The sequence below is a fragment of the Geotrypetes seraphini genome, chromosome 1, assembly GCF_902459505.1.
Source record: "Geotrypetes seraphini chromosome 1, aGeoSer1.1, whole genome shotgun sequence".
Lineage (NCBI taxonomy): Eukaryota > Metazoa > Chordata > Amphibia > Gymnophiona > Dermophiidae > Geotrypetes > Geotrypetes seraphini.
Genome location: NC_047084.1, coordinates 456,249,552 through 456,275,520, shown reverse-complemented (window position 1 = coordinate 456,275,520; position 25,969 = coordinate 456,249,552). Strand labels below are relative to the sequence as shown.

The window sequence follows — 25,969 nt, the reverse complement described above, 5'->3', positions numbered from 1 at the left end:
TTAAACTCAATATTTTCTGAAAATAACACTAACGCAAAAAACCCTCAACTACTATTCCAAGCCAAAAGTCCCTCACCATGAAAACAGAAACTGCATTTTTGTTGGCTTTAGAAACTCAATAAAGTCAGAAAAAAACCAGAAAACAGAAACTGAGATGATCCCTTCAAACTTCCATCTTGCATGGAGTGTAAATTTCAATGGTCCCTCAAAAAAACCCAAGATTGTTGCAGTTGTCCAAGTCTTACCGTGGCTGGGTAGGTAGAACCAATATTTCAGCCATTGTGCTGTGACTTTCTTCAGGATATTCTGTGAGGTCTGCAATTTGTCTTTTATATATAATGGGTCCTCTAACCTGATTGGCTGGGATTTGAGGTGATTAAGGCAGGAAAGTCTGTTGATCATGTATTTGAATTTTGTCAGGACAACTGCAACAATCATGACACCAGCTGCAGAAGCCTAAGAACTTCAAAAGACAAGTCAAAAATACACATCTGTATAGGGAAGATGCAGTGCTTGCATTTTAGATATAGCTCTTGTCAGAGTTGCAATTTGCATGGATACAGAGACTACTGGAAGCCAGTATATGGATATTTTGCTCTTTCTGCCATGACACTTTTTCCCTCTGTGTCAGAATCATTACGGGGCCCTTTTTTTTTTTTTTCAACAAAGCAGTGGTGAGCACTATGCTTAAAATGGTGTACCTTGGGGTGCTCACTCAGAGACATCCTTTGGTAATTTTCAAATGTGTTTGTGTAACCCATGCACTAAAATATTTGAACTTTTTTGTGGGGGAGGGGGGATGTGTGGGAGGTGGAGAATAGGCATGTTCTATGCGAATCGGTTAACACATCAGATTTGCTGCAAGCTAACCAATTAGTGCAAGTTTATGTGGCATTAGGGTCTCATGTGCTAATGGGGAAAATTAGCATGTGGCCATTAATGGGAAAACAGGAAATATTGGACATTTTACCCCTGCAGTAAAAATGGCCTTAATAGATGAGAAAGACCTGTGCAGGGTTACACTAATACCACTTTTCACTGCAGTCTGGTACAAAGGCCCCTAAATGACTTCGTACCCTCTTTCTTTTGGAAAAGTAAACATAGCCATCACTGCTCCTTTCTGAAAGTGATTAAAACACCTAAGAATACTATTATGACCCTATGTTAAAGAGGACAGAGACCTGCAGTGCTGCCTACCATAGTAGATAGCTCTGCTCATTTAAATCCTTGGTATGAGTATTTGTATTGTATTTTCACATTTTCCAGGGTGACCTGCCTTACAGAAATGATTTCTGTTATAAAAAAGTTCCCCTCAATCAAAACCTCACTGAAAGAGAAATAATTTGGCCTCAATATTATCAAACAAACCTGCTCATACTGTCCCACAGCCATTTTCAGTTTATACTGCGATTTCATTAAAAATAAGAGTTTAAACAAAAAATAGAAAACATTTACCAAATATAATAATAATGTCACAAAACATCAATATGTGCCAATAAATTACTTGTTTTGCTTTAGAATCATTTCAGGCAAGATTTAAGGTTTAGGCCAGCACTGGGTTGACACTGAGACTCTTCCACCAGCCCAAGGCTGCAGATGCTCTGCATGCAGAAAGGACTACCAATGGCTCCGGTCATGTTGAAAGAACACTTAAATATTACGGCTTGGCCTATGAGAGGAAGCACCTTTTAAAATGCAGGAAAGTATTCATTCCTCTTTGTGCAAAAATGCAGTTTATGTCCTTCTAAGGAAGATATGTTTTATTTATCTGTGTGTTCATGGGTATATAATGGAAGAGCAATGCAGGAAGATTCAATCCATAATTGGTAAGCAGGACAACAGGGTAATCCTTTTTAGCTCCTGTATCACCATAGGCACAGGATGATAGAAGCTCTGAATCAATATACCTCTCAGGGAGACCCTGTGTTTTTTGTATCTCCAAGGTGCAGAGTGCTAGGAGTTCATCTTCAAGTTGTGCTATTCAGAACAACCATTAGGAGGCAGTCAGGGCCATTGGCTTTAAATGTTCATGAACTTTAAAACAAAAACTTAAGATCTGCCTGTGGTATCTTCCAGTGAACTGACAAGTGCTCTCCTGTTTCTCAGATTTGGCAATTTCCATTTAGTACTGGGCTGTAAAGGAAAGCTTTACCCCCACCTTAACATTAAAGAGGGAAGGAAGAGCTACAAGTTTTCTGGGGGTGCTTCGCCAGTGCTGCTCAGTTATAGGATATCCTAGCAGCAGTGATTCTCAGTTGCATGTGTGGGCAAGTGTGCTTTCACTACAGGTGCTGCAGGTCACATGGCAGCACCAGTGGAACTTGCAGTGGCACTGCCATGAGCGAGTATACCGAAAGGTGCTGTAGCCCCTGCCACAGCACAGCATCTCACAGCTGTCTTCATGAGATGAGGTTCGGTTACAGAGTCGGCCTTGGGTTCCTGCGCTGCCTGTGGTGCTGTTTGCCTCGCAGAAGTTGGGCGAGGCCTCAAGGAACACCAGATCTGTTTCAGCAGGCTTCTGATAGCCTTGAGGCAGCTTGAGCCTGAGGAAGGTAGGTTGTAGCTGGCGGCGCCCACGCACAGCTTCCACCATTACTGCTGTATTGTATTTTTCCTTAAGGGCAAAGCCCAACTCCCGAAAGATAGGTAGTGTTACCCAGCAGGTTTTCATGGTGCAGGAACCTGATACCCCGTGGCACTTGCATTCCAAACGCAGGAACGTCTCTAACATCTAGATGCCATCCAGCACCCGATCAGGGGTCACCGCCAACCCAAAGAAAACAAAGAAACAAAAAGCACAATGAGAAGAGCCCAGAGACTGCAGCACTAATTATATTTACAATGTAGAGGCTGGAGCATTGATTGAATGGGACAAAGGAAGACACCGGCCCATTGATTGCAAAGGAAATAGGCACACCAGAGATACAAAGAATAGCCAGTTGGTTCATACAGTATGCTCTGCCCTAGCTTAGCTTCCTGTCCTGGCTAAATTATACAGATAGTTAAACCTTAGCATTCCCAAATGCACATGCAGGCAAGTCCTTATAATTTTTTGAAATATATTTTATTGAGCAAATAAAGTAGATTTCCTCACAACTGGTAAATCTCCTAGATGTTGCAGTTGGAGAAGAAGATGTAGGCTTGAAGAATGAAGGGAGGACAGAGATGAGATAAAAGTTAGGCACAAAGGTGCTCCAAGTTTCAGGATTGAAATGCTGAGTGATTCTTGTATGTGGCTGGGTAGCTTAAGGTGAGAACACTGGTGCTTTGCTGGGGATGCAACCATGTGCTTAAGATGGAGCCATATGTGTGACTGGGGTTGAGACAAAAGAATCTCAGGGAGTACCCACAAAGCAGGGGAGGGAGGAGAAGAGACCAATAGGAACAGAGCAAGGTCATAGCTTTACAAACCCATTGGAGTGAAGGTTGTAAAAGTGACCAGGATGTACTGCAGTGAGACAAAGACCCAAGTTTAGATGAAAACCCTAAAGGAGAGGGGTCTTAGGAGAAAGACCACTAGTAGCACAGCTTGTACAATAAGCAGGAGCGGCAGCAGTATATAAGAGCTACATTGCACATAATGCCTTGCTTACACACACTGCATCACAAAGTCGCATGGAGAGAGGGAATATATTAAACGTATCTTAAACTAGTGCAGGGCTGCCGGGGGCAGAACACTCCCTGCCTGTATTGGTAGATACCACTATTACTGTTATAAAAACTTAACATGTTGGCAGCATGCAAAGTTTATTCAAAGTCCATGTATAACTGGAGTTTGAAGGCTGGATGGCGTCTGGCTTTTCTTGACATCTTGTAGGGGCTGAAATGAGAAACAAACAACAACACTAGAAGACATAAAGAGAAAGAGAGTATTTGAGTCTTTTGATCTTCAAGGGTGAATGGTCATCCTTGGCAGTTACACATCTTTGTGTGGTATGCAGAGCATGAAGTCAGTGGTGAGTCAGAGGGTCCTCGCTGTTCCTTGCCAGCACTCATGAGGCTGGGTTCACAGACCAAGAAGAATCTTCTGAAGACATCTCCAAGACCATTGACAGCCTTGTCCCCAATTAAAGTTGCAGCATGCCATCTCATATCTGGCTCTCTTTCGATGTCTTGGCCATAAAGATGGCATCTTTCTTGCATAAGAACATAAGCAATGCCTCTGCTGGGTCAGACCAGAGGTCCATCGTGCCCAGCAGTCCGCTCGCGCAGCGGCCCAACAGGTCCAGGACCTGTGTAGTAGTCCTCTATCTATACCCCTCTATCCCCTTTTCCTCCAGAAAATTGTCCAATCCCTTCTTGAATCCTAATACCGTATTCTGTCCTATCACGCCCTCTGGAAGCGCATTCCAGGTGTCCACCATCCGTTGGGTGAAGAAAAACTTCCTAGCATTGGTTTTGAATCAGTCCCCTTTCAACTTTTCCGAATGCCCTCTTGTTCTTGTAGTTTTCGAAAGTTTGAAGAATCTGTCCCTCTCTACTTTCTCTATGCCCTTCATGATCTTGTAAGTCTGTATCATATCCCCTCTAATTCTCCTCTTCTCCAGGGAAAAAAGCCCCAGTTTCTCCAATCTCTCAGTGTATGAAAGGTTTTCCATACCTTTTATCAAACGCATCGCTCTCCTCTGAACCCTCTCGAGTATCACCATATCCTTCTTCAGGTACGGCGACCAATATTGGACGCAATACTCCAGATGCAGACGCACCATTGCCCGATACAACGGCAGGATAACTTCTTTCGTTCTGGTTGTAATACCCTTCTTGATTATACCTAGCATTCTATACCAGGGGTGCCCAATACGTCGATCGCGATCGACCGGTCGATCGGGAAGGCAACGCCAGTCGATCGCGGAGCCCATCCCGGGTTCCGTGATAGACTCGTGTTGCAGTTCCAATCGGCCGGCCTATCAGCCTTCCTCTCCCCAAGGTTCCCCACCGGAACCTCCCCAAGGTTCCCTACACACACTCATTCTCACTGCGCCTTTCCTGCCCGACTACCAGAACCCGTCTTCCGACTGGGGGATGATGTCACTTCCTTCGGAAGAAGGCGGGAGGGAGGTCTAGGGAAGTCATGACCCTGGAGAGCTGAGCACCGGCTGCCCCTGGCGGAGTCGACAAGCCAGACTGGAGAAAGGCGGTCGGGAGCAGGAGGTGCTCTGCCCAAAAATGCCGGAGCTGCTGCTGCTGCTCTGACGTCTTGAGCCTGAAAATGGGAAGTTGAGTGTCGTGCTAAAAAGAGACTGGAACGGCTCTCATGGAAGACTGGCTTTTTTTCTTTTCCTTGGCCCTGAGGGTCCGGAGATTTGGGCCTGCAGAAGCCTCACGCTGACCAGCATTCCTCTCCCCGACATCAATTCTGACATCGGAGAGGAATTTCTGGGCCAGCCAATCGCTGCCTGGCTGGCCCGGAACTTCCTCTCCGACATCAGAATTGAAGGGGAGCAGAATGCTGGTCAGTGCAAGGCTTCTGCATGCAGAGCTTGGGGGGCAGTGGCTTGGAGGCCTGTTCCCCGGTGGCGACGGCAAATCTAGTGGCTTGGGGGAGGGCAGGGAGAAAGAAACAAAGGGGGCAGGCAGGAGACAGAAAGAAAAAGGGAACAGGGAGACAGAAAGAAAGTGGGCATGGAGAGAGAGAGAGAAAGAAAGAACAGGAGGCAGGGAGAAAGAAAGAAAAAGTTGGGGGAGAGAATGAGGTCTGGAAGAGAGAAAGCAAATAGGAGGATGAAAGAAGGGAAGAAATATTGGCTGCAGGAGTGGGCTGAAATCAGAAGAAGTGCAGCCAGAGTGAAGTGAGAAGAAGTCAGAAGAAGAAAGTGCAACCAGAGACTCATGAAATCACCAAACAAAAGTAGGAAAAATGATTTTATTTTCAATTTAGTGATCAAAATGTGTCTGTTTTGAGAATCTATATCTGCTGTCTATATTTTGTACTATGGCTCCCTTTTACTAAACCGCAATAGCGGTTTTTAGCGCAGGGAGCCTATGAGCGTCGAGAGCAACGTGGGGCATTCAGCGCAACTCCCTGCGCTAAAAACTGCTATGTGGTTTAGTAAAAAGAGAGGGGCTATATTTGTCTATTTTTGTATGGTTGTTATTGAGATGACATTGCATAGAGTCATCTGCCTTGACCTCTTTGAAAAAAACCCGGAATATGAATGATAATTAACATTTTCTCTGCCTTTCAGTGTGCTTTGTGGGTTTTTAAAAATTTTTTTATTGTTGGTAGATCATTTTGACTTGGTCATTTTAAAAGTAGCTCGCAAGCCCAAAAAGTGTGGGTACCCCTGTTCTATACGCTCTCTTAGCTGCCGCTGGGCACTGTGCCAACGACTTCATTGTCTTATCCACTATTACCCCCAAGTCCCTTTTTTGGGTACTCTCACTCAATAACATCCCTCCCATCGTATAGCTGTACCTCGGGTTTTTGCTTCCTACATGCAATACTTTACATTTCTCTACATTGAACTTCATCTGCCATCTCGTTGCCCACTCCCCTAGCTCGTTCAGGTCCCTTTTGTCACCTCCTAGTCTCTGGCCGAGCGGATTTTGGTAGCTAGGCAGTGACGTATTCTGACACCCTGGCGTGAGCCCCTTTAAAGTAGGGCTACCTTGCAGGCTGGATACCCCTATGGTTTTCTTGGGCTAGATGTGGTGTGTTCTTGGCACAGAAAACTCCAGCAGTCAGAATGGCTTCAATAATAAATCATAGCTTTTATTGGGCCACTGGCCTTGGCAACCTCAGGCAAGACCGGTTTCACCAGTAACATAAATTTTGTACACAGGAAAAAGTTCATTCAAAATCAAAAATATAATTCCCACTACTCTGGACTTCCTAAATGCCTCATAGTGCAAGCATTTTCCTTCACCAGAGTGCATTCATTAAAGGGGCTAACTGCCCTCAAAGTTCCAGGTTCTCTTATTCTAAGCAGTCTTGTAGAACCTGTTTATTTGGCAACAATTTTCCTGCATTTGTACTGCAGGAGATAATGCAGGTCAAACAGAACAATCCTTTTAGTTGGAGCTTTATCCAGCTCAAAAAGCACACGGAGTTAAATTACCTCCCACAGTTTGTTAATGTAATTAGCCAACCGCTGTGCCTGAACGGAGGTCTGGTATCAGGAATCATAGACACCTTAGGCAAATTCCCTGCACAGAGTTTGCTTAAGTAAGCTAGGCTAAACATCTCCTATCTGTCAGCTCTTGTGCTTTACACAACTCCAGCATACAGGAACACAACTTAGCAGTTTACAACACTTTAACATCCTGTTAGGCATTCCCCAGGTTCCAGCATGACAGCAGAGAAACAGTAGGCAGAAAAACGTTTTCCCAGCCCTCACCTTATCCTCAGGAAATCTCCATTGGCTCACTCTGGGTTTCCCCTGAGGTATAGCTTTCTCCTATCAACATAGGTTCAGGCATACATGGATCCACAGGAGAGTGTCTAACCTGTACCTCTGGCATGTCCCAGTCGGTCAGAGACAGGGGCACTGGGTGTTTCCAGGCTAGTTCAGCCTCAGGCTGGGATTCTGGCTCCTGCTCTGCTCTTCTCCTGAGGAATCTGCTGGTTCCTTTCTGCCATGTTCCTCCTCTCTCCCTAGTTCATTAGAGAGTCTCAGTTTAAGCTGAGGGAAGAAACCACTCCCCTTTTCCTGCAGGGGAGAAAGTTTTCTTCCCTTGGCTTGAACTGTTCTCCAGGCACCCTGCTGTGCTGCCTTCTGCTTCACAGACTCTGTAAAACAATAAGGCCAATCTTTATTGTCTGATCTCAGTACATTATCAGGGAAGTCCCAGTTGTCTGGATCTTCTTCCCTTTCTCCTTCTGAGTCCACAGGATAGTCAGCTGACTTACTCCCCCGGGCTCTGACTTGGTTCGCCCTCCTGCATCTGGGCTTGAAATTCCTCCCAAATCTCTCTGTGACAAGCCTCGGGGTTGCAGGATTGTCACACTTTGTAATTCTTCGCAGTCCTCTTTAGTCCGAGCACCACTAAATAGTTTAGTGTCGCCTGCAAATTTTATTATTTCGCACTTCGTCCCTGTTTCTATATCATTTATAAATATACTAGTCTTTAAGCCCGTTAGATTAACGGGTGCTAGAACATATGTGTGTGTGTCTGTATTTTTTTCTCTCTCTCTCCTTAGCCGCTTTCTTTCTTTCTGCCTTTCTTTTTCCTTGGCTGTCCATCACCACCCCTTGCCTGCTCCCCCTGTCCATTTTCCCTTCCTTTTACCTCCACTGTGTCCACCACCACCCCTTCACTGCTCTCCTTATGCAGCAGCAGCCCTTCTCCCTTTGTTTTACCTCCCCCCCTGTCCAGCAGCACCTCTTTCCTTCTCCCCCTGTCCAACATTAGTCCTCCGTTCTTTTTTCTTCACCTCCCCTGTCCATCAGCATCTCTTTCCTTCTCCCCCTGTCCAGCAGTAGGCATCCCTTCCTTTTTTATCCTCCCTCCTCCTTCTTATCCCTATGATACTCTTACCTTGCTCTGCCCCTGATCAGAGGTTCCCGACAGCTGCCCAGTTGCACCCATTGGAAAAGTTCCCACTGCCGCATCCCGCACCCCTCCTGACGCGGCTCCCGCTGTCCTTTCTGTCTGTCTCTGTCCCTGGCCCCCTTTGCCTGTCTGTCTTTCTGTGTATCTCCCTGACCCTGTGTCTTTCTTCTTTCCTTTCTGTCTCCCTTCCTCCCTCTGTCTGTCTGTCCAAAGCAGCATTCCATCCCCCTCCCCCCACACCAGTTCCCTGTGCACCTGCCCCTGTGTCTTTCTTATTTTCTTTGTGTTTCCCTTCCTCTCTCTGTCTGTCCAAAGCAGCATTCCATCCCCCTCCATTTCCCTCCCCCCACACCAGTTCCCTGAGCACCTGCCCCTGTGTATTTCTTATTTTCTTTGTGTTTCCCTTCCTCTCTCTGTCTGTCTGTCCGTCCAAAGCAGCATTCCCTTCCCCTCCATTTCCCTCCCCCCCCCACCAGTTCCCTGTGCAGCAGCATTAGCGTTTCCTCTACCCGCCCCTGTCCCTTCCCCTTCCCCTTCCCCTTCCCACGGGCCGGACTACAAAGGTGGTGATTCAAGCAGCGTGTACATCAGTCTCCACACGCTGCTTCGGGCCCTTCTGCCCTGATTTACTCTGACACGTCCCTGATGACATCATCAGAGATGCGGCAGAGCAAATCAGGGCAGTAGAAGGGCCCGAAGCAGCGTGTGGAGACTGATGTACACGCTGCTTGAATCGCCATTTGGACCCGCGGGAAGAGAAGGGGGTGGGCGGCAAAGGAGAAACGGAGATCGGCGGCGGCGACAGGAGAAACGGAGAACGTCGTCTGGCTGCGGTCCGGCTTGTGGAGGCGATCGGGTGGTGACGTATTCGCGCGCATGCGCACTCCTTCGGCCACAGACCTACAGCGCACGGAACACGAAAATAGGACTGCGCATGCGCGAGTTAGCCTTTTATTATATAGGATTGAATAGCAGCGGTCCGAGCACCGATCCCCTGCGAAACACCACTCGTGACCCTCCTCCAGTCCGAGTAGTGGCCCTTCATTCCTACCCTCTGCTTCCTATCTGGCAACCAATTTCTGATCCATCTGAGTACATCTCCTTCCACCCCATAGTTCTTCAGTTTCCGAAGTAGGTGTTCATGGGGTACCTTGTCAAAGGCTTTTTGGAAATCTAAATATACGATATCTATGGGGTCCCCTTTGTCCATCCGTTTTTTAATTCTTTCGAAGAAGTGTAGAAAGTTCGTTAGGCACGATCTCCCCTTGCAGAAGCCATGTTGGCTTGTGATTAGAAGTTTATTTCTTTCAAAATGCTCATCGATGCTGTCTTTTATCAGCGCTTCCGCCATTTTCCCCGGAACCGAGGTCAGACTAACCGGTCTGTAATTCCCCAGGTCACCTCTTGATCCCTTTTTAAAGATGGGCGTAACATTGGCTATCTTCCAATCTTCTGGGATCACTCCTGTTTTCAGGGATAGATTGCAAACTTGCTGTTGTAGTTCCGCTATTTCCTCCTTTAGTCTCTGGAGTGGACAGTCCACAATGTCCATCTTCATGTAGAGGTACCACTTCTGTGACTGGTAGACTGAAGGTCTCCACTACCACAGTGCTGGACCTGATATTGCCTCCCATAGGAGCCTGGTGTCTAGGTTCCTAGGTGATGCCAAGTCAGTTTCAGGTATCTGAAGATCTGGGCTCCTGAGGCCCTTTCCTGGGTCTACTGAGGAGACCATGTGTGAGGTGATGAGTCAAGGGATTGCTCTCTTCAACTGTGGGTTTCTTTGGTAGTAATGCTGCTGGTGAATGGCTCAAACAAAGCAGTGCGCTCATTTTCCAGAGTACTGGTAGTGACTGTGCTGGCACTTGGCTTTCTGATTCTGTTTGGATAGACATTGCCCACTATCATCCAACCCAGATCAAGTTGTTGTACGTAAGGGATGTCATGCGGGCCTTTGCGTGACTTATGGATGTACAACAGTTCTAGTGCATTTCTGCCCAGCAAGAGTAGGATCTCAGCATTGGTATCTAGCGGTGTGAGTAGGCTGGTTATAGGCTTCAGTTGAGGGTGATACTGATCAGCGTCTGGTGTGTGAATTTTATTCCTATTGTCTGGTATCTGTTCACATTCAACCAGGTAGATGTGACTTGCTGCTACTATCCACTGCCTCTATCATGAAGCCATTTTCTACTCTTCCAGTCACTGGCGTGACTCCTGAACAAGTCTTGAAGCAGTATAAGGATTAGTTTCCATGGATTCCAAACAGATTAAAGAACTCTGGCCTCGCAAAAGACTTGTTGCTTTGTTCATCTATGACAACATATTGTACATTTTGGCAGACTTCTCAGGCTGCCCATCGGGGTACACCCAGGCAAGGCATATCTTAGTGCAGGATCTCTCTTGCTCTTCTCCACACACCATTGTGCTCTTAGGGGTAACTTGGAACATTGAAGCTGTCTCCTCAGTCTCCCCGCTGTGCTTCAGCTCAGGGGTAGGAGGGGTTTTGGATTTGTTCTATCTGGGTGTTGGACCCTGCCACACTCTGTGCACTTGGTTGGCGCTTTACAGTCTCTAGAACAGTGGCTTGTGGAGGCACAGCATTTCTAACAGACTCTGTACCTCCTGAATAACTCCTTGCACTCCCCCAGAGGTTTCTTTCTGAAACTTCAACATTTGTTGAGAGGATGAGGTTTTTTTTAATGTATGGGGCACTGTTGAATAGGGTCCTCAGTTCTTTCTATAATGGGAGAAGAGTTGTATGGTGAAGACACTGAGAGAGCCGTCTCTGTCTTACCGTGTTTCCCCGAAAATAAGACCCACCCCGAAAATAAGCCCTAGCAGGATTTTCGGGGTAAGTCTTACTATAAGCCCTCCTCCAAAAATAAGCCCTAGTCTTGGGATTTTCAGGGTAGGTCTTAATATAAGCCCTACACCCAAAATAAGCACTGCTCAGCCTTTGCTGCCTCTAACTCATAAAGGAACTCTTCCAGCTCTTGCAGCTTAAGGTTATCTCTGGGAACTTATCCAGCTTGGTGAAAAGTGAATCCTGTACAGCAGGCCTGCACAACTCAAAAATGATCTGGGGCTGCAATGAAGTCAGAAAATGTAGCTCAGAGTGCAGGTAGTGGCCACAGCTCGAGGCACCCAGAAGTGCACGGACGTTGCCGTGATGACATCATGCGCGTGCGTGACATCATCATGTCGACATCCACAGACCTCCCAAGCTCCACCCTAAACCCACTCAAGCTCTGCCCCAGATCCTGCACCCTTTAGTAATTGTAATGCAATTTTTAACTTTCATTTTTCATATACACACCATACACACAGCAGATATAAATTCTTAAAACTGACACATTTCAATCACTATATTAAAAATAAAATCATTTTCCCTACCTTTGTTGTCTGGTGACTTTATTTTTCTGTGCTTTTAACTATGTTTCCAGGGCCTTCTTATCCATTGATTATTTTTCTCTCCTTCTTCACTTTCTGCTCTGCATCCATCTTTGGCATTAACATTCAATTTTTCTGCTTCTCAAAATCTACTTTTCCATGTCTTCTCTTCCTATCTCTCTCTCCTTCCCTCCCCATTTCCATAGTCTGACATCTCTTTCCTTCCACCCCCCACCCTCACTCACTGCAGTAGTCCGACATCTCTCTCCTTCCCTTCCTCTTCTCAGTGGTCTGACATCTCTCTCCTTCTTCCCCCCCCCTCCCAGTCTGGCATCTCTCTCCTCTCCTTTCCATAATCTGGCATCTCTCTCTACTACCACTGCTATTATTATTTCTATAGCACTACCAGTCTCCCCTCCTTCCCTTCCATTCCCTGCTCTGGTATATCTCCCTTCCTTTATTCATCCCTCCCCCTCCCCTCCCCAGTGTAACATTTTTCTCTCCTTCCTTTCCGCCCTCTGCAGTCCATCTCCCTTCCCTTCCTGGCCCCTCTACCAGTCCAACATTTCTCCCTCCTTTAAACTAGTCCAAAATTTATTTCTCTCTTCCTCCTGCATGCTCCTCCCTCCCCTAACCAACATCTCTCTCTTTCCCTTCATGAGTCCAACTTTTTCACTTTTTGCTCTCTCCCCCTTCTTCCGAGTAAGACATTTCTCCTTCCCTCCTTTCTGTCCTCTCCATCCATCTAACCATCTCCATGAGTCCAACACTTTCTGCCTCCTGTACGCTTTCTCGCTCTGTCCTTGTCTCTTCCCTTGAGTGGCATCCCTCCTTCCCACCCCCCAACCCAACATGCTCTCTCCCCATGCACCATCTCACCCTCCCCTCCAGTGTGCAGCACCTTTCCTTTCCCTCCCGTTCTGCCAGGCCAGCAGCACCTCTTCTCCCTTCCCTTTCCCTCCCCCCTATCCAGCAATACCTCTTCTCTCTCTAGCCTAGCGGCAGCTCACTGTATGCTTTTAACTTCGCCACACAGATGCCGCTAGCATTAGTTTAAATGCGGTTTCATCAGGCAACTTCAGGGCCTTTGCTAGGCTGGCCCGCCTCGCCTCATCGAAGTGAGCCGGCCTAGCAATGTCCCAAGGCTGCCTGATAAAACTGCATCTAAACTAATGCTAGCAGCAGCTGTGTGGCAAAGTTAAAAGTACACTGAGCTGCCGCTGCTGGTCTGGGGGTGGGGAGACAAGACGAGGAAGGCAGGAGTCCTGGCATATGCGACAGTAGCAGGAAGTTTGCGACACTGTTGTAAATCTTCAGGCAGCCACTGCACAGCACAGGTCTGCCCCGGAAGTAGAATGAAGTGCTCTGGGGCAGGCTTGCTCATTGATGCGGCAGCTGCCTGAAGATTTACCAGGAAGCGGGTGGGTGGGTGGTTAGTAGGAGTTCACGCTGGTGCGGGCTGCAGTGAGAGCCGTATCAGGCCGCATGCTGTGCAGGGCTGCTCTACATCATCTGGGCTGCCATAGTACTGTTCAAGTTTTTCCCACATTTCCTGTAATTCTTTTGCAGGATCGTTCAGGTGTGTAAGCTATAGCTGCTCCACACATTTAGCTGACACCTTGCCCAGCCAGTGTAGTTGCTCCATATTTGAAAGAGTTTTTACAGCGCTAAGAGAGACTGAACCCCATTTTGTTCTTAAAAGAGATTGAGAGATTTCTAATTGGTCACCTGAAGAAGGATTGAAACGTGTCAAGCCGGGACCAAAAAAACAGATAAGTGTATTGCTTATCTTTTGCTCACATTGAAGAATAATACATTTAAGAATACGTTACTAACTGTGGAAGAAAATGCTATGATTGGGTGGTGAGGTTTTTTGGAGGTCACTCCTTCTTTTTTACCTCCAAATCTCTGAGCATAAATTACATTGTCTGCTATTTAGGGAAGAGATTGAACTGTTGTACTTATTTAGATTTGATTTTCCTCATTCAATTGAAGAAGCTTTTTTCATTTCCCCCTTTTTTTTTTTTTTTGTTTTGACTTTGCCTCCGTTTAAGGCTGGTTCAGAGGGTGGCTGCTCAGGTGGCTCCTGCTTAATCAGGGGATGCTGAGCCAATATCCTCTATGAGAGCAGCTGCTGAACTCTTACTTGTGCTTCATCTCCATGTAGTGCTGGCAAAGAGGCAAAGTGTCTTCCTCGGTATTCATACTTGGAGCATGAGACAAGGGTAGTGCCTCTGTATATGTCTGAGCGTATGGAGGCTTGTTGCCTCCAGGGTATATGGTACCATGGGTATACCTCTCACAGGCACTGGTGGAGATGGACGTGTGTTCTTTGAACTCAAGGACTCTTCTCATGTGGGCTGCGCCTGAGCACTGGTAAGTGCTGTGCTCTGTAGCTGAAGTGAAGCATCTTCCTTGGTGTGTGTGCCTGGAGTGTTAGCCGTCCAAGTGTGTGGAGCACTGTAGTAGCTGGTTGCCTCCAAGGCACGTTGTACTTCAGGTTTGCTTACTTCATGCACTGTTGAAGGATGTGCATCCTTTAGACTCAAGGACCCCTTTGGTCTATGCTGTGCTTGTGCGCTAGTAGGCACAGGGATGCAACCCAGCACGTAGTTTCTGATCCACTGACTGGAATCTTCAGAGGCAAGGTGGCTTAGCTGGCTCTCTTCACCATCCTGCCTCGCTGCTTCCTCAAGCACTTCGGCTTCTGCCTGAGCAGTAGTTGCTTCCTTTTTCTGCTGGAGTACTTCCAAGGCAATTTCTATCTCTTCTTTTTTGCATTCTTCTGCTGCCCTGTGTTCAGTACAGTGGCCTTGGCTTCTACAGCTGCCCTGCATGCAGTGGCCTCAGCTTCTTTTCTCTTTCTCCTGAACCTTTCCCTTTTTAGATCTGCTTCTTGTTGGCTGAAGTGAGCCTTAACCATTACATATATTGCTTTAGCTCTGGCTCAGACAGCCACTGAGCTGGTTTCTGACTGGCCTGATCAGTTGCTTCTGTGTGATTTAGAAGATCTGGATGACTTGGCTGTGTGCCTCAAGGAGCAAGCGTATTGAGATGTGCTGTCTTCAAAATCTATACGGTCATTCTCAGCACTCTTTATTGCTTTCATTACTGTGACTTTGCCCTTCTGATCTATGACTTCTTGGCATTCCTTCCTCGTGTTGGTTTTACTTAAGAAATAGATGTACTCTTCTGCCCTCTGCTGGTAGTGCTGGTGACTGACTTGCAGTTATGATATATGGGCTTCACTGTCTGAGCCTGGCTGTGATATACTGTTCATGTCCTTTTCCATCTTCTGCCACAACCTAGCCAGGTTGGCCAGATGCTTTTCTTGCTCTGTTTAGTCAATTTCTAAAACCTTTGGGTTTAGCTTGCAAGTCCGTTTGGTCTTAGCCTCAGGTTGAAGCTGGGAGAGTCTGTGAGCACTGTGTCTGCACTCTGCATTATCTTGTTGCTCAGCTTGTGTGTTTTCTACAGCAAGTGCATTGGTTAGTTCAAGCTGTGTAGGGTTGAATTCTGCCATTGTATGCTTATTTGTCTTCCTTTGTTTTGTAGGGAATTAGCTCTTGTGTTAGAGAGAACTTACTGGGGTCACAGGCAGGAAGACTGGAGCAATTGTTCCTTTCTCTTCACTGACTTAAAGCAGACTTAGCAGAGGTCTGATTGCATAGCCTGCCTGGAGAGTTCTGGCTCAAATTTCACTAGATCCTGAGGTCAGAGGAGGTTGGCTCCAAGTCAGAGACCTTACCAGTGAGTCCTTCTCCTGACAACTGAGTAGTTCCCCACTCTCCAAGGCAGAGAGGTTTCCCAGTAGTTTGTCACTAATCAACAGATCAATAGAACAAAGGGAGGGCGGTTGACTAATCACTCACTGGAATTGCGGTTGAGGAAATGCCTTTTGTCCTCAGTATCTAGGAATGCAGTCTTTAAAATTATAAATTTTTACAGAAACATGCTTTCTTGTTAAAGACACCAAACTCTTCTCATTTAAATCAGAAAACACTGTCTTTCCTGGCTCTTTTGAGACTTCACTGATCCATAGTTATCTTGCACACAGCTTGCTAAGTTACATAAATCCATTGATTTGATTCTGGCCTGACTCATAGAAAACATAGAAACATAGAAGATGACGGCAGAAAAGGGCTATAGCCCATCAAGTCTGCCCACTCTGCTTACCCACCCCCTGTCTATGCCCTAATGACTCAATTTCCTTATCTTAACCCTCGTAGGGATCCCACATGGGTATCCCATTTATTCTTAAAGTCTGGCACGCTGTCTGCCTCGATCACCTGCACTGGAAGCTTGTTCCAATGATCAACCACTCTCTCTGTGAAGAAATACTTTCTGGTGTCGCCATGAAATTTTCTGCCCCTGAGTTTGAGCGGGTGCCCTCTTGTGGCCGAGGGTCCCTTGAGAAAGAAAATATCATCTTCCACTTCAACACGTCCCGTGAGGTACTTAAATGTTTCGATCATGTCTCCCCTCTTCCTACGTTCCTCAAGAGTGTAGAGCTGCAATTTGTTCAGTCTCTCTTCGTACGAGAGACCCTTGAGCCCCGAGATCATCCTGGTGGCCGTCCGTTGAACCGATTCAACCGACTCAGACAGACTATGGAGGGCATTTTAAGCACACTATTTCTCAGATACTCCTTTTAAGCTTTTGCTGCTTTATTATCTTTTCACTGTTGAGACACACTGCTGCTGAATGCACGAAGCCGTTCTTTTAAATTTCAATGTTTTCACTGTTTTGCCCTAGTTTAGCTACCTGTCCTGGCAAAATTATGCAGATAGTTAAACCTTACCATTCCTAACACACACACAGGCAAGTCCTTATAATTTTTTTAAATATATTTTATTGAGCAAATAAAGTAGATTTAGTTACAGTTGGTGAATATTTTAGATATTGCAGCTGGAGAAGAAGATGTAGGTTTGAAGAATGAAGGAGATGAAGTAAAAGTTAGGCAGAAAGGTGTTCCAAGTTTCAGGATTGAAATGCTGAGTGATTCTTGCATGTGGCTGGGGATGCATCCAGGGAGTACCCAGAAAGCAGGGGAGGGAGGAGAAGAAACCAATAGAAACAAAGCTTGGCACCAGGTAACAGAGCAAGGTCATGCCTTTGTAAACCCATCAAAGTGAAGGTTGTAAAAGTGACCACGATGTACTGCAGTGAGACAAAGACCCAAGCTTAGATGAGAGAAAAGGGGTGGAGGTCTTAGGCGACAGACCACTAGTAACACAGCTTGTACAGTAAGCAGGGATGGCTGCAGTATGTAAGAACTACATTGCACATAATGCCTTGCTTACACACACTGACTGCATCACAAAGCCCATGGAGAGAGGGAATACATTAAACACATCTTAAACTAATGCAGGGCTGCGCATGTATGACATGAACACTGCCAAGGGAAAAAAAAGCTTTCCAAGAAATTCATAGAAAAATTTGTACTGGACTTCCATAGTCCAGATAGGCTGATTCTAGGGAAAACCCTCTGACTTCATCCCAGCTTTTTCAACAGAGATATTGAAGTTGGAAACAAAGCTTATTTTCTGTTGAAAACCAGACATTACTATATTCAGCAATGGGCAAAGAGGAGGATATTCCAGAGCAAGGGAAGAGGGGAAAGGTTGTATATGTCTGAAAACTGATGCCTCATGTTATCATCCAACTATCTCTAAAAAAAGAAAAAAACAATGTGTACATAAAAAATACTGTGAAGCAGAAAGATTTTTTTTTAGCCCTCTCTAGTTACACCTTTGTGGCATTAGAGCTCACCCCTAAAACCTACCTTCCTCCCCAGCTCATTATTGTGCAGGTTCATAAGCGCCAATGCACTACGCTTCACCTCTCGAGCATCCAGAAACTCACGGGAGAGGCGGATTCCATGCTCTGCATTTACAGAGCAGCCTCCCCATCTCCAACCCTGCTCCTCCTCCTCCTCCTCCTCCTCCTCATGGTAATGGCCACGTTTGCTGTAGTCACAGCCGCAGTCTGTCAGATTTCCATAACTACAGGCGTTGGTAACAGCGTAAGCGATCCCTGCTGACAGGATAGCATAAGAAAAGGCTGTCTCTCTGCTGCCTAGAACAAATGGAAATATTAAAAAAAAAGAAATGGTGTGAATTGTTGTTAACTGGGATAAGGTTTCATCCCAAGTATAAACTGGGTCAATGACTCAGTCAACACCAAAAAAGTGTAGCTGAAGAGAGATCAATGTATTCTTGTTAGGATGTTTCTAATCTTATTTTACCACTATCTTTATTTTTAATTCTCTACTATTTACTAATTGTTCTTCTCAGGTACTTTAGTTAGATTGTGAGCCTTCGGGACAGGAAGGGAATTTCTAAGTACCTATCTTACTTATTTTATTTTATTGTATTCCTTAATGTATATTCTCTGTAAACCGCTTCGAAACCTCATGGTTATTAGCGGTATATAAGAATTAAATTAAATTAAATTAAAATTAAATTAAATATCAGACAGAAATATGATTTGCTGGCTTCTCATTGAAATAGGCTATGACTAGTGCTGCTTCCTCTCACTTCTTGTAAGCATCAGCAGTAGACATTTTTCATTCTTCCAAATCAATAGCCATACTACCAAAACAAACTGAGAATTTCTTAATTTTTTATACTCATAACTCATGCTCCATAATAGCCTTGGAGATCTCAAATCAGCCTTGCCTATCAATATTACGGTACATACTTTTACAGGTACACATAGACATAAATACCCATTCATCTCACAAACATACATATAGTATATACTTTCCCATACCTCACAAGCACACACAGCATAGTCAAAGGAGCCCCCTCACTTTCTTATCCCACTCAGTTGAGGTGCTCTACTTACCTACTTTCAGCTCCTGACCAAAGAGGGTTCTTTCCCCCAGTGCGGTGCAGTTCCAGCGGCTATGCTGGAACTGGAAGTGGCATTCCTCTGTGCCCATGTGTGCCCCCATACCAATTGCTACCATGGCATCTGGCCGGGTCTGGCAGAAGGCCCGTTGCCGTGGTGCCAACCCAGGCATTCGACTGCAGATGATACTAGCACCCAATGCTAGCACTGAGGGGACACCCCTGTGAAACAGAAAAGAGTAGTGAAATAAAAGGTTGTACTTCAGAGATACATTTCATAGACAACCAAGATAGGTTCTCTGCATTTGCACAGAAATCTGATAACATCAAAAGAACCCATGCCCTCCATCCATTTGCCTTCAGACTGCAGATCTACTTCTCATCTCATACATGAGGCTTTTTTTCCCACTAACTTCTCCAGACAAGTGCTTTGTTTTTCCCTCCCACTTGCAATATCATCTTTTGAAAAAATATTTTGGGAGGAGGAGAGGAGAACCTGAGTGCTTAAAGTGCTGCCTGTTGCCCGTAAGAACTGTGCTCTGGGATTGTACACCAGTCCTCAACATCATTACCAGCTGACTCAAAAGCAAGTGCTGGTAACAAGAGAGCTGGAGGCGAGGATAACTTGAGTACTTAAAAATGCTGCCTGTTTCCCGTAAGAACTGCGCTCCTGGATTGAACGCCAGTCCTCAACGTCATTACCAGCTGACTCAAAAGCAAGCACTGGTAGCAAGAGAGTTGGAGGCGAGGAGAACTTGAGTGCTTAAAGTGCTGCCCGTTACCTGTAAGAACTGCGCTCCAGGATTGGACACCAGTTCTCAACGTCATTACCAGCTGACTCAAAAACAAGCACCAGTAACGGTGCGCTGCTGTTGGTGCATGCCCGAAGGGGCATGACCTAAGGGACACACCCCTTGGAGACCCGAGGAGGAATTGTCTGATCCACAATGGGAAAGAGTAAAGCGTAAACCTCTTTCCAAAAGATAACAGGCCCGATGGATAAACATCTAATTTCAATGGCTGAGAACACTCAATTATCTAATGTCTCCTCTCAAGATTCAGGCTCCTCTTTTACTATAGGAGGAAGACCAACTCCCCTCCATTCATTAGTTTCTTCTCCCATTACCGAAGTGGTTAAGAGGAATGGAGAAGCTAAATGTACTTTGGTGGAGGAACTTAGGGAATCAGTCCCTGAATTAGCTGTCCCTGAGAGATTACTTATACCCTGTGCCTGTTGTCTTATTAGATTCTCAATCTGGGGCTTCAGCTAAAACTATGGATTCTGATATGTCTTTAAAAGAAATTTGGTCTATTATTTCTAGAACTGAAACCATGCTAAAGGACAATGTATCCCAATTATGTTCTTTACCAAGGTAGCAGTTGAGATGTTTACTGAGTTAGACCTTAAAGAAATTAGATGAACATATTTGTGGTTTAGAAATACAGATTAGGAATTTGAAAGCCACCAATCAATTAGCTATAAAAGATAGTTCATTAGTTCATAGGAACCTTGAAATAATGGAAAATCATATTAGGGCGAAAAATTTACATTTTTTTAACTCTCCGATGACTCACTTATTATCCTCTGAATTGTTATTGAGACAATATTTTTGTGATATCCTTAAACTTCCAAACGCTGGAGAAATAATGATTTGGCAGGACACTGTTGTGTACCCTGTTGTTTAGAGTCTTTTGGAATTTTTTTCAATCATTTCATACATTTATAGTCTTTTTAAAGATTTTCTTACAATCTATATTCCCAGCACAGGAGTGACACCTAGTGGACTATTAGACATACCCCTGAGGCAGGTCTCCTGGGGGCCAAAACACGGACCATGTCGGCCATCAACTGAATCCTTTCAGTATAAGGACATCAAGTTTATAGGACTTTTTATACATGTGTTTGTATTCATGTGTTTCTTTATTTTAAGTTTATAGAAATAAAAGATTTGTTTGTCTCAAGGTTGACGTGCTCTATCCCACTCCCTACTAGTTTTTTTCTTTGTTGGATTGTACGTGAGGTTTCTGTTCCCTTTACTTTGTTTTGTATTGGAACACATAGACAAACATGATTTAATGATACAGAGTCAGCATGGGTTCAGCTGAGGGGATTTTGCCTCACCAATTTGCTTGACTTCTTTGAAGGTGTGAATAAATATGTGGATAAAAGTGAGCCGGTTGATGTAGTCATGTATCTAGATTTTCAGAAAGCTTTTGACAAAGTTCCTCATGAGAGGCTCCTGAAAAAATTAAAGAGTCATGGGATAGGTGGCAAAGTTTACTTGTGGATTCAGAATAGTTATCGGATAGAAAACAGAGGGTAGGCTTAAATGGTCATTTCTCTCAATGGAGGAGAGTAAACAGTGGAGTGCCACAGGGATCTGTACTGGGACTGGTGCTATTTAACTTATTTATAAATGATCTGGAAATTGGAACGAGAGAGATGATTAAATTTGCAGATGACACTGAACTGTTCAAAGTTGTTAAAATGCATGTGGATTGTGAAAAATTGCAGGCAGACCTTGGAAAATTGGAAGACTGGGCATCCAAGTGGCAGATGAAATTTAATGTCCTTCCTGCCCTCCCTACCCTTTTCTAACCCCTTCCTCTGTAATGTCGCCTAGAGCATGTATAGGTATGTGCGATTCACAAATGGAAGAAATAAAATAAATGTGGACAAATGCAAAGTGATTCGCATTGGGAAGAATAACCCAAATCACAGTTACCGGATGCTAGGGTCCACCTTGAGGATTAGCACAAGAAAAGGATCTGAGTATCATTGTAGACAATACAATGAAACCTTCCGCCCAATGTGTGATGGCGGCGGCCAGAAAGGCAAACAAGATGCTAGGAATTATTTAAAAAGGGATGGTTAACAAGACAAAGAATGTTATAATGTCTCTATATTCCTCCTTGGGGTGGCCTCACCTGGAGTATTGCGTTCAATTTCGGTCTCCTTATCTCAAGAAAGATAGTGGCACTAGAAAAGGTTCAAAGAAGAGTGACCAAGATGATAAAGGGGGTGGAATGCCTCTCGTATGAGGAAAGACTAAAAAGGTTAGTGCTCTTCAGGTTGGAAAAGAGACAGCTGAGGGGAGATATGATTGAAGTCTACAAAATCCTGAGTGGAGTAGAACGGGTACAAGCAGATTGATTTTTCACTCCATCAAAAATTATAAAGACTAGGGGACACTCGAAGTTACAAGGAAATATTTTTAAAACCAATCAGAGGAAATATTTTTTCACTCAGAGAATAGTTAAGCTCTGGAACACATTGCCAGAGGTTGTGGTTAGAGCAGATAGAGCTGGTTTTAAGAAGAGTTTGGAGGAAACATCCACAGTCTATTATTGAGAAAGACATGAGGCAAGCTACTGCTTGCCCTGGATCAGTAGCATGGAATGTTGCTAATCTTTGGATTTTCGCCAGGTACTAGTGACCTGGATTGGCCACCATGAGAACGGGTTACTGGGCTTGATGGACTGTTGGTCTGACACATCTTATGTTATGTTCTTATGACCTGAGGAAAGAGGTTTGGGTCTCTGAAAGTTAATTGAGAAATGTATTAGTCCACTTTTTGTTTTATTCTTATTTGTTAATTTGTAAAGTGATGATTGCTATTTATCTGAGTTGGGTTTTTTTTTCCAAATTTATATCTGCTATCTTTATATTGTGCACTATATTAGAGGACATGCTTCACTGTTTCTGTGGTGTTGCATTGTATGCAAAGTTTGGCTTCTTTGTGGTTCAGTTTAACTTTAATCTACATATTTCTATTTTTAGTTTGTGATTACCATATGTACTCGAATATAAACTGAGATTTTTTGGCCAAAAAAATGGCCCAAAAATGGGGTTCTCACCTTATATTCTAGGTCATCCTCCACCCCCACCCCCTCCTGGACTTGTTGCAGGCCTCTGCCAGGCCTGTCGTATGGCCTGGTGGGGTTAACCGAGACAGGAGGGATCCCTTCCTTCTCCTGTCCCGGCTGACTCTGCTGATTCCTCCACTAAATGGGGAAATTTTGTTCAGACAAAATTTACCCACATAGAACAGGGAGGTTTGGGGAGAGATTCCTAGCATGTGACTCCTTATCCAGTTGGGGCTGATTTTCAGCATTGGCAAGTTAAAGTTAGATGGACAAACTGGCATACACAACACTGCCCAGAAATGACAGAAGGAAGTATGGCCCATCATAATATGTATTTGATTTCTGCATAGCCCCTTCAGGATCCCCAATATTTCAGAGGCAAAAGGCAGTAAGTTCATTGCAAAGACGCTTAGATTACGCTTAGACCGTACTCCTTTGCCCTCCAACCCAGCCAGCTGATTAACCATTCCCCTTAACTGTATCCATAACATCTTGTTTGTCTGTCTTGCCTGTTTAGATTGTAAGCTCTTTCGAGCAGGGAATGTTTTCTTACTCTTTGTGACTCTGTACAGCGCTGCGTGCGTCTGGTAACGCTATAGAAATAATTAATAGTAGTAACAATAGTAGCAGTAAAGACACCAAACAAAACATGCATTTTTCCAAAGACCAGGCTTCCTTCTGCCATTGCAGGGCAGAATAGCTCTCTTTAAAGTTATGTGAATAATTTTATCTAGATACAGTATATTCAGTATCAGGATGAATCTTGAATATCCAGGCAAATTTACTGCTGCTTCTTGCCCCCTTAATGCCTTGTTATATATCTTCTATATACTGTATACCCATTCTTAAGAGCAGTCCAGATGTATAAGATCATCCAGGGGATTCCCTGTCCACTGAAGAAGAAAGATATTTGTAGGTGCTATTAAGGTGATGACATATGCAAATTACATCAATTGCTTTGTTCCAAACACCAAGTCTAAGAGAGTCTTTGGGTGACAACACATATGTCCTTAAAGAAACCTGATTCCTAGTTATAGGATGTCATTTTATAAAGTAATTATTGAACATATGGGGCTACATGCATGCTAACTTCCTTTAGAAGACCTGAAGGGTGTAAAAATATATGCTGGTGGACATGCACAGTGGTGGAGTTCACAAGTACATGTGTAGATTATGAAATGCCATAATTGACATGCTTAGGTGCGTAAAGTACATGACTTTGCTTACACCATCTCTGGAACAAGTGAAAGTAATATGTCTACATTCTAGGCAGGTGCCAACTTGTCTTTATAAAATAGTGCTTAGGTAGGCACATCTGTAGTCACTGGAAATCTCAGTGTTAGGGGTCTCCTTATGGAACTGGACCATAGAAACTGGGGAGCAAAGATTGTAAGAGAGGACCAATAGAAGTCCAGATGGAAAAATGTGAACTATTCACTTTGTGTTGAAGTTCACATTATTAAGATTTTTCTTTTACCCCTGTTGAATATTTAAAAAATTTTATTCCCATTACCCTGAAATTTAGTGGTTAGGCTGAATGGCCTAGTCTATAAAATTATCTGGGGGTACAAAATCCAAAGGTGTGGAGGAATGTTTGCCAAGAAAAGGGACAGAAGGGATAAGTATGGTAAGGCCTGTACTTTTTTGTGTCATCTGTTTATTTCATTTGAGTTGTGTTGGTGGCAGCACACAACTAGTGCTCTAGAAATAATTAATAGTAGAAGTAGTTCCAGCCTGGACAGATAATACAATAGTGGCCATGAACACAGAAGGCTGTTGAATGTTCGCATTCAGGCATATTATGGAAGATGATATCATTCTTTTTAGAAGAGATTTTGTAAAACTTTACTCTGGAGATCATTTTTATAATTAAATTTTGTCTTGCCTCAGTGTCATTCAAAGCATTAGGCAGAAATCCTCCAGAAGCTGGGAGACTGCAGGATCCTACCATCTGTGTCAGAATTCCTGTAGCCATCAGTATTAGGGTGCCACTGTCTTAGTGTCCATACAAACATAAGGTTGAGGATTAATTAGAGTAACCACTCTATCTATCTTGGGCTTTTTTTACGACTTACCTTTTCAGTAGTAGTATGGAGATCAGCCACAAACTGAATATGTATAACTTTATGTTCTGGCATGTGGGAAGAATATATGGGATTGAGTTCACATCAGTAGACTTGCACTCTATGACTGATTGCCACAGTCATAATACATAAGATATATAGCTGGCTAGGTGTGTCTTAGTTATAAAGAAAATTCACACCCTGATTAATGAGATAATATTTGCTAATAAGTACAATCTGGGAACCCAGGGATGCAGAGATAGAGAGAGAGCATTATGTCTCACAAGTTTGGAGATCATTCTGAAACAACTAGTTGTTAAGATTATTAGTTATGTGAAAAAATGGTTCCAGTTACCGTAGTCCTATCAAGAAATTGTAAACATTGGGCCCAATATTTAAATGGCTTATTTCATTTTAATTTCTTATATACTGCCTGCATTCAGGTACATTAGGTAGTATTTTTCTGTCCCTAGAAGACTCACAATCTGAGTTTATACCTAGCGTAATGGAGAGTTAAATGACTTGCCCAAGATCACAAGTGGGATTTGAACTGGCCTTTCTTGGTTCCAAGCTTGCTGTTCTAACCATTAGGCTACTCCTCCAGATGGCAGCATCTTCTGCCCAGATAAGTCCCACCTACTGGGGCTATGAGTGGTTTTTCAGGATGGAATTTTCACCACATACCACCCCAGCACTATGCAGGGAGTACTGGGGTGGTCTGGGGGTGAAGCAGAGAGTTATCTGGAGACAGGATATTCATCTCCAGGATCACGATAACTTAGGATAGCAAAAAGGCACAACCAAGACAGAGAAAACTTCTGAGTGAGGCAATCATCAAATAGGAAGAGCAGTGTGACTGGTGCCTTGTGTTCTCTGAGTCCCTCTCACCTCATGATGACAGGAGACAAAGATGGCCTTATGAGCTTCTGTTACTCTGCTTCCTATGGCTGATTAGTTATTGTGAACTGAATGAGCCAATCAGTTGCAGGAGGCAGGATGCTTCTGTTCTACATGCTTCGTCCCACTTCTGTGTACAGATCAATAGTAGGTAATAAAAGGGGTGGGAAGAAACAAAAAGGCAGAGGAAATTCATAGTGTTGAGTTGAGAGGAGTATGAAACAGGAACACAGGGGTTGCAACAGTGGCGTACCTAGGGTATGTGGCACCCGGGGCCCATCATTTTTTGACACCCCCCCCATGTAAAAAAATATTTTTTGTAATGACCATGAAACGGAATAAATGGTCAGAATAGAAACAGGCAGTGAAAATTTTCTTATATTCCAAACATAACATAACATAAAT

General features: G+C 44.4%; 1 protein-coding gene across 1 annotated transcript in view; it reads right to left on the bottom strand.

Annotated features, from left to right (window-relative positions):
• Positions 1–1,074: 1,074 nt before the first annotated feature.
• The window catches only part of LOC117349057 (protein Wnt-7b-like), a 70,341-nt gene continuing 45,446 nt past the window's right edge, over positions 1,075–25,969 (bottom strand). Inside the window, exons 2-4 of the mRNA XM_033921967.1 lie at positions 18,733–18,959; positions 17,669–17,961; positions 1,075–2,731 (exon numbers count right to left, since the gene is read on the bottom strand). Coding sequence (XP_033777858.1) covers positions 2,252–2,731; positions 17,669–17,961; positions 18,733–18,959 — 1,000 coding nt within the window. The 3' untranslated portion in view covers positions 1,075–2,251. The remainder of the gene's footprint in view (positions 2,732–17,668; positions 17,962–18,732; positions 18,960–25,969) is intronic.